Below are 13,130 nucleotides of genomic sequence, written 5' to 3' on the forward strand. Positions count from 1 at the left end.
GTGGGGCCCCCGCTCCCAGAGTCACTGGGTGACGAAGCAGTGACGTCACCTTGTGATATTTCAATACCAGGCCGGTCCTGCGGGGGACAAGTGGTCACTGAGATAGCTTTGGTCCGTCACTGCTTTGCCCTCCGTCTCTGCGGGTCCCGGGAGGACGTGGTCAGGTCCCAGGGTTGCTGGAGTGGTCCTCAGGGCCGTGCGTTCACCCCTGGCCGAGTAGCGTCGTGAGGTTCCCTCGTCTCGTTTCTGGCTTGGAGGGGCTGCCCTCGGGGAGTCTGGTGGTCGGGTCTGCAGGAGCGGGGGTCCCGGGGCGCGCCCGGCCGCCCCAGCTGCTCCGCCCCGTCGTGGTCACTGAGGAGAGCGAGCAGCCCTTCCTTGGTGTGCGTAGGTGTCTCAAGGAGCAGCTGGCTTGTCTCTGTATTCTTTGGTGAAATTTCTGGTTCATCAAGTTTATGTTTGCTCTAACGATTCCCTTATGTTCACATTTTTATCTGTTGCACCTGATTCCAATTTTGGAGTTGAGATCCTCCTCCCCTTCTTGTGTCCGTGTTTCTGAAATGCTGCCCCTCCCGTCGCAGTGACCCCTGGCGCCTTGCTCCCCCTCCTCCCACCCAGGCTGGTGGAGCTCCTGCTCCTGACTCCCAGGTCCCCCTCCTGTCCCCCCCTCCTGTCCCTCCTGTCGCCCTGCTGCACCGCCGAGTCCTGGCCCAGGTGACAGGCTGGGTGCCCGCCGCCCTTCACCCTCTGCTCCCCAGCGTGGGCTGGTGCAGGGCTTCTGTGGAGCAGCGCTGCTCAGGCCGCCTGATTCCAGGGAGAGAGCAACCCGCCCGCCTCCTGAGGAGGTGCCCAGGTACCTGGCGCCCGCCGTGGATGTCCGTGTTAGACGTTTAGACTAAGAGAACTTAGAATGTCCGTTAACTTATTTTAAAAATGAAAAACATGTTTTTATGGAAAATAACCATAGTTTGCAAAAGTAAAATAGGAGAGTGTCTTTGTTTCAGTTTTTTCTGGATCTCGTTAGTCTGGCTTAGAAGAGGACGACCGGGCTGTCCCAGCTTCGTGTGTACTCAGGTGTGTGTTATGTTGTGGACGTGGGGAGAAGACCTGGCCTCGTACAGACTGTAGCTGGAAAAGGAAGGAATGTTTTGAGTCTCATCTTTTCAGATAACCAAGAATATTCTTTTTTTACTGGGGAAAGGACCTGGGTGCTCTAACACTGAGCCACATCCCCAGCCCCTTTGTGAAAATTTTTTTTTGATATAGGATCTCGCTAAGTTGCCCAGGCTGGCCTTGAACTTGCCATTCCTCCTGCCTCAGCCTCCGAGTAGCTGGGACGACAGATGTGCACCAGCCCACCCAGCTGAGGATGTTCTTTTCTGATACGTAATCAAGTGTGACAAGTAGTGGTTTCTTAAAGGTTAGAACCAATGTGGAATTTAGTGACTTGGTGGATTTTGGTGTCTGGTTAAGTTGAGAACCCCAGGCTGCCTTCTACTTTGTGTTCTTGGGGTTTGGTGGTGTGTGTGTGTATGTGTGTGTGTGTGTGGCTGTGCTGTGGGTGGCTCCCAGGACCTGCAGCATGCCAGGCAAGGGCTCTGCCACCCCCACATCTCAGCCCTGTCCTGTACCCTGATGGACCTCTGGCCCGGGGATGGTCTTGCTGTGACCTCACGCCTTGGTCGTGTGGAAAACGGTTCAGTGAGAGTCTCCGTTCCTCTGGACGCTGGCCTGTTCGCCGTCACACGCTCAGTGTCACGTCTGCTCCTCTCACCACTCTCCCGAGGAGCCGTTACTGTTGAGGAGGCGTCCTGCTTGTGGTGGTGGGTCCGCGTTTTCCCAAATTCCAGTTTCGCTTAAAAACCTGACTTTTATGATCGGTGACTGAAGTGGTGGGCTCACTTCTTTCTTTCCTTTTCTCTTTTTCCACTTCCAAATACTCAATTTGAATAACCACTTTATCTAAATTCTTTGTTTGCTGCCCTCCTTATTAGAATCATCAAAGGACGTCGCTTAGGGGTCAGTGTCCACGCGGTCAGTCATTTTTAGAGCTTTGTGGTTCTGCAGTAACTGGCGGTCCCCGTCCTGGGCAGCAGGGGCTCCAGGCCTCTGATGGACAAGCACTGCAGTTGCCGTGCTCGGGCTAGCGGGCTGCCGCAGTGGGCAATGGCCAGGCAGGACCCCGCCAGGCTGGTCTGTGCCCACCAGGTCCTGCCCAGCGGGGTTCTCAGCAGGGCTGAGAGCAGTAGTCCCAACTTCTCCCGTGGTCACTGCGGCCTTCCCGGGGCCGGGTCCTTGCAAGGCCTGCCTCTCTGCGATAGAACCCACGCCCGCCTGGTCCTGCTTGGGTGTCCGGCGTGGTCTCCGTTGACTGCCAGCACACCTGGCTGTGGAGAGAGCTGAAGGCAGTTGGATCTCCGTTCACTTCTCGGGATGTTAGTGTTTTGCTGGGGTGCTCGGGCGTCCTTCTCTTCCTCTTTGAGTACAGTAGCCTGTTAGGGTAAAGCTTGGCCGTGCTTCTTCAGTCATTTTCCCAGAGACGCAGTCAATTTCAAATACGTACGTTTTTCATTTGAAAGCGCTTTCTTGAATTCTAGTTTTGTGTGTGTGTGTTGTTGTTTTTGTTTGGTTTTGGTACCAGGGACTGAGCCCAGGGGCGCTTAACTACTGTGCCGCATCCCCAGCTCTTTGTTACATTTTATTCAGAGACAGGGCCTTGCTAAGTTGCTGAGGCTGTGAACCTGCAATCCTCCGGCCTCAGCCTCCCAAGCAGCTGGGACCACAGGCTTGCGCCACCGCACCTGGTGAATCTAGTTTTCAGTGCTTGTCTCCCAGGACCGCTTTATTTTCATCTTCTTGAGCTGCTCTGGTAAATGTGTAGGCTGGATCTTCTCCACTTGCTACTTCCTGCCATTTTCTATTATATCGTTTTACTTTTTCTATCAGTTTTCTTTTTAAAAAATTTTTCTCTTTTTTCACCCTCAATTTCTTGCAAAATGCAATCTGTCATATTTTTTCATTCTATGTTCCTTTCAGTTTGTCGTCTGAAATATTTTTAAATTTTTTCCTAAGTTCTGTGACCTCTAATTCTGCGTTATGCTGATTATTTACTTTTTTTTTTTTTTTGCACACAGGGATTGAACCTGAGTCATGTCCTCAGCCCTTTTTATCTTTTATTTTTGAGACAGGTGCTTACTAAGTTGCTGAAGCTGATGAACTTGCGATCCTCCTGCCTCAGCCTCCAGAGTCGCTGGGTGACTGGCGTGCACCCCCGCGCCTATCTTTCATACATTCTTTATTTCTTTAACATAAAGCTACTTCTGTTTTGTGGACAACTCTTTCTGGCATTCTTTTATTGAGTTAGAGATGTTATCCTGCCCCTTATTCTTTTTTCTTCTAGTCGTGTGGGTCAGCCGTGCTTCTTTCAGTTACTTACCTTTGCTTGGAATCTGCGGCTGAACTTGGGGCTGCGGGGCTGGAGGCGGTGTTGGCTCGAGTGCGCCCTCTGCTGTTGCTTCTGTGGCACAGTCAAGAAGCCGGCCCAGCACCAGCTGGGTCTTTTCTTTTTCCTCCGCCACTCTTTCCCAGGGACCTTGCAAGGCCTCCCCCGAGTGGCTGCTCAGTGCTGAGCCTGCCTGGCGATGGTGCCTGCGAAGTCGGTCAGGAGAGACCACAGGCCCACAGGCTCCATCCCCTTCACGCCTGCCCCCCACCAAGGCCCTGGAGCTGACTGTGCCCAGTCCCTCTCTGGGTGGCCCATGTGACTTCCAGGAAGTAGCTGCTGTGATTTCCAGGCTCTCCTGTTCCTGGGTCCAGTAGACGCTCGATTCTCCTCCACTTCCCTCTGTGCAGACTCTGAGGCCCAGTCTGTGCGTAGCTGTGGGAGTTTTGCCCCCAGCTTGTGATGGGACGTGCAGATACTTTGTGGGGATAGATTTGGTTTTGTTGGGGGGTGTTCTGTTTTGTAGAGGACATGTACAATTTGGGCTTTTTCTCCGGGTTGCTCTGTGTTCATCAGAGGGGATTTGGAGAGGTTGGAAATGGTGGGCTGTTACATAGGTTTCTGATTCTGTCTTGCCCATTGTGTTAGTCAGTTTTCCATAACTGTGACAAAATACCTGAGGTAAGTAACTTAAAAAGAGGAGAGGTTTGTTCTGTCTCGTGGCTTCAGAAGTTTCTTTCCATCTTGGTCCCTTGGTCCCTTACTCTGGCCATGTGGGGAGACAGAACAATGTGACACGTGTGTGGCAGAGGAAACCATTCACCTGTGCCCTCAAGGACACTCCCCAGTGACTGACCTGTCCCCTCAAGGACACTCCCCAGTGACTGACCCGTCCCCTCAAGGACACACCCCAGTGACTGACCCATTCCCTCAAGGGCACACCTCAGTGACTGACCTGTTGCCTCAAGGGCACCCCCCAGTGATCTGTCCCCTCAATGACACACCCCAGTGACCCATTCCCTCAAGGACACACCCCAGTGACTGACCTGCCCCCCCATGGGCACACCCCAATGACTGACCTGTCACCTCAAGGGCACACCCCAGTGACTGACCTGTCCCCTCAATGACACACCCCAGTGACCCATCCCCTCAAGGACACACCCCAGTGACTGACCTGTCCACTCAAGGGCACACCCCAGTGACTGACCTGTCCCCCATGGGCACACCCAGTGACCTCACTTCCTCCCACCAGGCCCACCAGCTCTGCCCCTCCTGGTCCACCGCAGGCTGGGGCCACACCCTCAGCATGTGGCCTTGGGTGACATTCTGGATCCAACCAATAGCACTCGGGGTTCTGGACAGACTCTTTCCCCCCCAAATTACTTTTTTTTTTTTTTTTTTAAAGTTGATTTGGGCCCAAGCCACGCACCGTGGGATCGACCTGTAGGATGCGGAGCGCTCAGAACCTCCGCAGCGCCCACTCTGCGCCTGCCAGGCCTGGTCCACGCAGCCACGCCTGGCTGGTCACAGGCTCCAGGTCGGACAGAGCCTGGTCATCCTCACGCCAGCAGCTCTTAGGGCCTCCAGGAGCCCGGGGACTGGGACTGTGGGAGGAGGACGCGTGGACACGGGGCCCTGGCTACACGTCCAACAAGACCCGCTGCTGCTCCCAGGGAAGGCGGGTACTGTCCCCGAGTGCATGGAATGTCCCCAAGGCCCCTGTGCCAAAGGCTCGGTCCCCAGCCCGCGGCACAATGGGGAGGTGGGCCTGGTGGAGGGAGGCTCCTGGGGCGCCCTTGAGGGGGTGTGGAGACCGCGGCCCCTTCCTCTCCCTCTCGGCTGCCCAGCTGCTGTGGCGAGCTGGGCTCCTCTGCCGCAGGCTCCTGCCTCCGTGCTGGCTCACCACAGGCCCAGGCAAACTTGGACTGAAGCCTCTGGACCCCCGAGCCAAAATAAGGCTTCCCTCCTTTTCAGTTGATTATCTCAGGTGTTTTGTCACAGTGAGGGAGTTGACTGTGCAGGGTACAAATAGCTTTTCTCGTCACCGTCAAGGTGCGAAATCTCCCTCAGGACAGTAGTACTCTTGGACTCACCCCAGTGACTGACCTGTCCCCTCGAGGGTACACCCCAGTGACCCGTCCCCATTGATTGCAGTGCTCAACAGAGCAAGGGTTTCAAACTGTCCAAAGTCTCAGGCTGTTTGTTAACCCCAGAGTCGGTTTATTGGAGGAATATGCATGGGGCCCTTCTTCAAGACTGGTCCACGTTTTCTCCCGTGGCTGGACCTGTGTCCCATGAGACCGCCCTCCGCTCATTCTTGAGCACGCTGTGCATGATGTCAGTTCCATTCAGTGTCGCGTGACCTTCACCTTGATATTTCCAAAATGTCACCACCCAGACAGGAACTTTGTACTGAGCTGTTTCCCGCTGCCCAGGAATCACGGGATATTTTCAATCTCATCCAACTTTGTGTTAGTATTTGATTAAGAGCTGAAATATGGACACTGTGTGATGAAGAGCAGAAGGTACAGGCTCCCAGGAATCGTGAGTGACTGGTCACAAATGACACCAAGGAGAGTCGTGACGGGTGACTTTCCGTTGGCTGAGGCATGAAGCCGCACCTGCAGGTGGCTCTGGGCTCCGTTTCACTGCGCTGTGTCACGGGATGAGCCCCAGGGATCTGGGAGAGTGCTCCTGAGCCCAGCGTCTGCCAGGCACCTGGTGGGCCCTGGGTTTGATCCCCACACTGCAGCACAAAACATGGAGTAGGAGCTCCGAGGAGCCTCCATTGCTGCTCGCTGGCAGCCCCTTCCCCGCTGGGCTGGGGAGTCTTCCTGTCCCTGAGCCAGGGAAGCGCTGGGCCGGGCCTGTCTGAAGCAGAGCAGGGTCAGCGCTTGGTGTGGCCACTGCTGCCTGCGAAGTCCTCCAGCACTTACCGGAAGGCCCCTGCTCCTGCCTCGGCCAGCCAGTGGGGCCTCTGCCTGTCTAGGCTGTACCTGCCACCTGCCCTCCGAGGAGGGAGGCCGGGCAGCCCTGGCCTGAGGGAGGCACTTCCTACCCTCCCGATTGAACAGGAAAGGGCAGAGGAGCCCACGGCTCGCGGGCTCCTGGGGAGCCGTGTCTTCCGTCCTCAGTGGCTCCGCAGGGCCAGCGAGCCGCGCTGGGCGTGAGTCTCTCCTGGTGAGGTGGGAAGCGAGGTGGTCAGGGCTGGGGTTGGGCTGGGCTCACGTCACTGCTGCTGTGATTTCTTTCTCCTGCGGCTTCCTGTACCCGTCCCTCCCTGTCCCTGGCTGTGTGAGGGGCAGGCTGTCTGATCCCTCCCCGCCTCTCCCCTCCCCCGGCTTTCTTTAACAGACTTCTTTTAGAGCAGTTTTAGGTTCACAGCAAAACCAAGCAGCCATCAGCATCCCCGTCCAGGGGCACACGTCACCGTCTGTGAACCCGCACTGGCTCCTCGCCAGTACCCGGACTCGTTCTTGGTGCATGCCCCGTGGGCTTGGGCCAAGTCCCACCCGTGTCCAGCACTGTGGTGTCGTGCAGAGGAGCTTTGCTGCCTGAAGACCCCTGGGTCTGCCTGTTGGTTCTCTGCCCCAGACCCTGACCCTGTCCCAAGCCCCAGCGGCCGCCGGCCTTTCTACTGTCTCCATAGTTTTAGCTTTTGTAAAATGTCACCTGGTTGGCATCACACGCGATGTAGCTGTTGCCTAGTAACAGGCGTTTAAGTCTCCTCTCTTCTTGACTCGGGAGCTCATTTCTGCTTAGTGTGAGTACCATCCGGGTCCGCCAGTCCTCGCTGATCCCTTCACCTACCGAAGGGGTCCTGGTCGCTTCCAGGTTATTGGCTTCATGGACCGACTGCTCTGACTGTCCGCGAACAGGTTCTGTGTGAGAAAGCCAATCTTCAGCTGCTGTGGTCAGGCTCTTGTCAAAGACGGCCAAGCTGTCCTTCCACACGCCCATGCCCCTCCAGGGGGGGAGCTGCGGCGTCTGCCCCCCAGCACACCTGGGCTGGCTCCTGCTGCAGGACGGGTGCCCAGGTGCAGCAAAGCAGAGGCGCCCTCGGATCCCCGCAGCCAGTCCCTGTCGCGGCCCCCACGCCCACTTCCTGGCAGAGCCCGTGACATAAACAGGGACTTGGCACCAGCCTGTGTGGCCCCTGCACACCGGGCCGTGCCCAGCCTTCCTGTGTGCAGAGGGCTTTGCCCAGAGACCACGCTGCCACCGAGCTACTTCCTCCCTCTTCCCATGGCAGCAGTTAGGGAAGGGCTGGTGGGGAACCTTCTAGAAGGATTCACTCAGTGAAGCTTCCCCCTCCATCAGCGGGGTGGACTCCCGTGTTTTCACAGGATTGAGTGGTGGTGCTCTTCCTAAGCCATGTTCTCCCCAGGTCTCCATGCCACCTCGGCAAGATGGAGCCTCCCCAACAGAGGACTGCAGAGTCCTCCTCTCAGCCCGAGGCAGGGGACAGCCCGGAAGTCATGGTGGCCTGGCCTTGGAGCCGGCTCCGCTCCAGGGAGTCCCTGCTCCAGCGTGGCTCTGAGAGTCCTCCGAGCACCGACCATCACAGGCCCTGCCCTGGGAGGGAGGGGTGACAGTGGACCCCGATGGCGCCCCCGGGGCTGGGGCCAGGTCCTCCTGACTGGGCAGTCTCTCCTGCAGAGCTCTCGAGGGCCTTGGTGCTGACAGAAATCGGCCCCAGGCGCGACCCTGCGACCCTGAGACTCTTCCTGAGCAACATGGAGCGTCTGCTGCACGGCCGGGCTCACGGGTAGGGTCCGGGTTCCAGGAGCACTGTGGTGGTGGTGGTGGGGGGGGGGGGGGCGAGGGCCAGGCGCATGCGTCGCTGGAGTCTCCCTGGCGGCTTGAAGCGGGAACCCCGCGTGCTCGGCGCTCCACGCGGGGTCCTGGGATCCCGCGCAGGCCCACAGGCGCTCTGTCACTGGGCGGCAGGAACTCCCCGCACTGCTGGAGAGCTCCGGTAACTGACCCCAGGGCCTCAGCCGCGCGTCCTTGCGGGAGCACTTGCCCGCACGGTCTGCTGCTCTGACTTTTTTCTCCCAAACGTTCATTAAAGCCCGAGAGGATCCTCCACACTCACCCTCCCCCAGGCTGTCCCACAGAAGGACTCACGTGGCACATCATGTCCAACAGAACCGGGACTCTGGTGCTCGGGCCGCACGTTCCCGCCCAGTGGCCCTTCATGGCCATCAGAGTGGCAATCACAGTGCAGGGCTGCTGCCATCGCAGAGAGCGCTGATGGACAGGCCCCTCCAGGTCCGTGTCCCCAGCCGGCCAGCAGAAGCCTGTGGCTCGTGTTTGTCCCCGAGCATGCCCGGCGGGAGGGCGACAGGTGAAGACAGCAGGCCCGCCGTGTCCGGAGCTGGGCACCAGGGCTCTGCCGCTCCTGCATCCTCCTCTCTTCTCCCCCAGGGTCCGAGTGATCGGGAGCTCCACCCTGGCGCTCTGCCACCTGGCCGCGGGGGCCGCCGATGCCTATTACCAGTTTGGCCTGCACTGCTGGGACCTGGCAGCCGCCACGGTCATCGTCAGAGAAGCAGGTGGCATCGTGATGGACACTTCAGGTCAGCTCCTCGAGTCCCAGGACCGACCCAGGAGCGTCCATGGGCCCTGTGAACGTCAGGGCTCATCTCTGTCCACTTAGCTCCTGTAGACGTCTCCACGAGGTTCAGGAGGAGCGGGGTCCTGGTGGGTCCTCAGCCCTCTCGCCCAGCCTGGTCCAGAGCTCAGTAGCAGAAGCACTTGGTTCACTTCTAACCATTGGGCACGCGGGTGGCTCCGACCACTGGGCATGTGGGTGATATGACCACTGAGCACATTGGTGACTCTGACCACTGGGCACATGGGTGACTCTGACCACTGTGCACATAGGTGATTCTGACCACTAGACACATGGGTGGCTCCAACCATGGCTCGCAGGTGGTTCTGATCACTGGGCATATAGGTGGTTCTGACCACTGGGCACATGGGTGATCTGACCACTGGGCACACGGGTGGCTCTGACCACTGGGTATGTGGGTGATCTGACCACTGTGTACCTGGATGATCTCACTACTGAGCACCTGGGTGATCTGACCACTGGGCACATGGGTGACTTTGACCACTGGGTATGTGGGTGAACTGACCAATGGGCACGTGGGTGACCCTGACCACTGGGTACATGGGTGGCTGTAGCCACTGGGCATGTGGGTGACTCTCACCACTGGGCACTTAGCATGACTCTAACCACTGGGCACATGAGTGACTCTGACCACTGGGACCTGGGTGGCTCTGACTTTGGGAGCCTGACTTCTTCTTTTCTCCCATTTCTCCTTGAAGGCCTTAATTGAGCTAGCAAAGGCATAGGGGTAAAGCAGTGTCCATCTTAGACAGCGAGACTAGACAGTCCAGTTTCACATTAAAAAGCATCCAGCTCTCTGGATTTGGCCACGTGAGCACCCGAGGCTCCCATCTGTGCCCATAGGTCTCTGGCCAGGCGGTCGGTCCTGCTGCGCACACCCCAGGCAGCTGCAGGGCTTCGCTGTGCCCACAGGCACAGGTGGGAATGCAGGCGCCACCTGCCCAGACTGAGCAGAGTGGAGCCTTTGCCCCCAGCACCCTGGGGACCCACCTGCTCCCCTGTCTGGTCCAACCCTCCTTTGGACTCACTAGACTAGACGTCCAGTGCGGCCTAAGCAGAGGCTCCTGGGCTCTGTACAATATTGGCCCGTCACGCTGGGGTGGAGCAGGTGAGGTCCGGCCTCCCTTCCCTGGCTGATCCAGTACTGGAGCACCAGTTGTGGAGGCCCGGCCTCCAGCGCAGCCCCGCGAGCTGTCTTCTGGGGTGTGCATGCGAGAGGCTGCTGCACAGGCTGCTTGGCCCCTCCAGTAACCGGCGTCTGCTCTCTTGCCGTCCCCAGGTGGACCCCTCGACCTCATGTCCTGCAGGGTGGTTGCTGCTGGCACCCGGGAGATGGCGATGCTCATAGCCCAGGCCTTACAGACTATTAACTGTGGGAGGGACGATGAGAAGTGAGTGCCCAGGCAGCAGCCTGGCCAGGGACCGGGGACAGCCTTCCCGGAGGCTGCGTGGAAGCACTCGGGAGGGGCTGCCCCAGTGGCCTGTGCCCCATGCAGGGGTCTCCCTCCCCCAGAGCGGTGGACTTGGTGTGTAGCTGGCTTCTCTTCAGTCCCAGGTAGCTTCTCCAGGTCCGTGCACGTTCTTCTGCAGGGCCTAGGCCTGAATCTCACACGAGACGCCTACTGGTGGTCCAGTCTTTCCTTCCCTCCAGAAGGCAAGCCTCAGGTAATCTTTGGAGCTGCTGGTAAAGCAGCCTCGTCCTCAGGCCCTCCCGTGCCCCAAGGTTCTACAGAATGCAGTACGTCAAAACCACGCACTCCACGCATCTGTTCTCTCAGATGTGTCGCCTGCTTCCCCAAACACCATGGATGCGGGCTCCTGGGAAAGGCTTTGACTTTGAAGTTCAAAGGAGACAGTGTAGGTTGCTCGTCTCTGTCTTGGATGAGCGCCAGGAAAACCTCAGTCCGTTTGGTGTTAGTATTCAGACTCCAAGATGCCTTGCAGGACAGACTGCAGAGAAACCAGTAGCTGAAAACCGCCTCTCTGAAATGCTGACTGTTCAATGGAGAGAAATTGCAATGTATTTCCTGGGCCTTATCTATCTCTTTAGGAGATGGAATTATTGATGCAGATAATTAAAATGCTCCGACAGGCCAAAAACCTCTTCTGAAGTTTAGACATTGAGAAAGTCAGTCTTAAAAACCAAAAATTCCAACCTCTTCACTTTCTCCCTCATCTTCCTCCCCTGCCATCAACAAACCATGTTCCAGAGCCTTCCTGGCCTCTGCTGTCTCTGGCCCCACCCTTGGAGGATGGCCCCTTGTAAAATAACCTGTCAGTCTCCCCAAACAGTACCTCTGTGGTCTCAGCAAGACCCAGCTGGCCTCAAAGCCTCAGCCCTGGACACTCAGGGCCACACAGGACCCCTCCATCCACACTCCTGGGACAAGCCACCAAAGAACAGCTCACTGCAGGTGTGAGACCCCAGAGAAGAACTCCTCAGGGAGCGTTCTCGTTGGGAATAAAATGCCAAGTGCCTTACCCCACTTCCTCTTGGGTCATTTTTTATTAAATTCACTGTGGAAAGGAAGGAATTTCCCTTTCTGGTCTGAATGGGGAGAGCAGAAGAACCCCAGTGTGTGCCTTATTCAAGGACCAGATGTGTGAGGACTTGGTCTCACTTGGATGAACTGGCCTCGTGCCCGCTGAGTGCGTGGTTGGTGCTCCTGACTTGCACAGGAGCGCGCCCCACGGGAGCGTGAGGGCAGGACTGTGTGGGGTGGTGCGGATAAAACGGAGGCACTCCCGTCTCCCCAGGTTTGGTGGCTCAGCACTGCATGGAAGTCACCCTCAGAGAACTTGCCCCAGCATCCTCCACCCTGCGGAAGGCACTGTGTTAGGAATCCACATCCTTCCCCGTCCATCCGAAGACTCCCTGTGGCATCCATGGTGCAGTGGGGTCGGGGAGCAGGGAGCGGGCCAGTCCTAGGGCAGGGCAGGGCCACAGGTGAGACCCCACGAGCAGCCTGGGTGTGCAGGTGACTCTGTGGTTCTGCAGAGCCAGCCTTAAGATGAGACCTCTCGGGAAGAAGCAGAGCCAAGGAGCCAGGAGCCTGGGTGATGGGGCCGGGCAGGGGAGCCGCGGGGCTGCACGGCCAGTATCAGCCCAAGGTGTTTCGGAACAGGCTGGAAGAGCGTCTTCTCCCGCTGGCGGCTGGTCTCTGTTGCTGCCCTGGCCACCAGCGGCTTCAGGAGGGAGGAGTGCTGGCTCTGGGTGAGCAGGCCCAGTTCCAGCCCGGGCTTCCTGGCCTCAGGCTCAGGTGCCGTCCCTCGTGGGATGCTCCAAGGATGGCCTGGGTGGCATGCAGACCCGGCAGGCTGCCTTGCACACCACGGTCCACCCGCAGATGTGAGCCTGCAGCAGCATCCAGAACCTTCCTTCTCCGTGTTTCCCTGGGTGAGAGTGAGCCAGGATCCAGGATCCAGTGGTCAGGACACCTGGCCCAGGTGCTGGCAGGTGCTGCACATGCAGAACCCATCAGCCTGAGGGTTTGTCTCCTCTTTTCCTCTGAGTTCTGTTCATGCTCCAAAATTAGGACCTCATCGCAGGAACGCTTCCTTCCCTTGGTCCCAGGGCACCGGTGCCTCTGCCCCTTCACAGCCTTTGTTCCATCGAGCTGCCACGTAGGAAAGTGCCCCACGTCCTGGCAACTGTGTGGGGCCAGGCCCTGCCAGGTGCAGAGGGACTTGCGGGCCTCGTTGGCATTGGTGCATCGGTGCCGCTACCACCCTGCACTTCCCACAGCCAGAAGAGCCTCCCGGGCACCTGCCCTGCTCCCTGGGTCCGGGGTCAAGGTCGACCTCTGGAGCCTCTGGGGCCACAGGCAGAGAGGGACTTCAAGATCCTGAAACCACGTGATCTCTGCGGCTGTTGTGCACCGTCTGACGGCGTCACATGCGTGCCTGGTGACTCGACGTGTTTGTCTGTGACGAGCTCCTCTTGGGTCACATGGGGCAGCCAAAATCTGCACACCAAGGTTTCCCGAGTGGGATGGGTCTTAAGACGTTCTGAGGATTTGTGAATATCATACGCAAAGCTGCAGCTGGGAGGGA

General features: G+C 58.1%; 1 protein-coding gene across 2 annotated transcripts in view; it reads left to right on the forward strand.

Moving 5' to 3' along the window:
• The window catches only part of Impa2 (inositol monophosphatase 2), a 47,531-nt gene extending 35,147 nt beyond the window's left edge, over nucleotides 1-12,384 (forward strand). For both annotated transcript variants that reach the window (XM_047526880.1, XM_047526879.1), the window contains 3 exons: nucleotides 8,099-8,207; nucleotides 8,870-9,021; nucleotides 10,357-12,384. In XM_047526880.1, the coding sequence (XP_047382836.1) occupies nucleotides 8,099-8,207; nucleotides 8,870-9,021; nucleotides 10,357-10,472 (377 nt within the window). In that variant the 3' untranslated portion in view covers nucleotides 10,473-12,384. The remainder of the gene's footprint in view (nucleotides 1-8,098; nucleotides 8,208-8,869; nucleotides 9,022-10,356) is intronic.
• The last annotated feature ends 746 nt before the right edge of the window (nucleotides 12,385-13,130 follow it).

This window comes from Sciurus carolinensis, chromosome 15 (genome assembly GCF_902686445.1).
Source record: "Sciurus carolinensis chromosome 15, mSciCar1.2, whole genome shotgun sequence".
NCBI classification, from domain to species: Eukaryota; Metazoa; Chordata; class Mammalia; order Rodentia; family Sciuridae; genus Sciurus; species Sciurus carolinensis.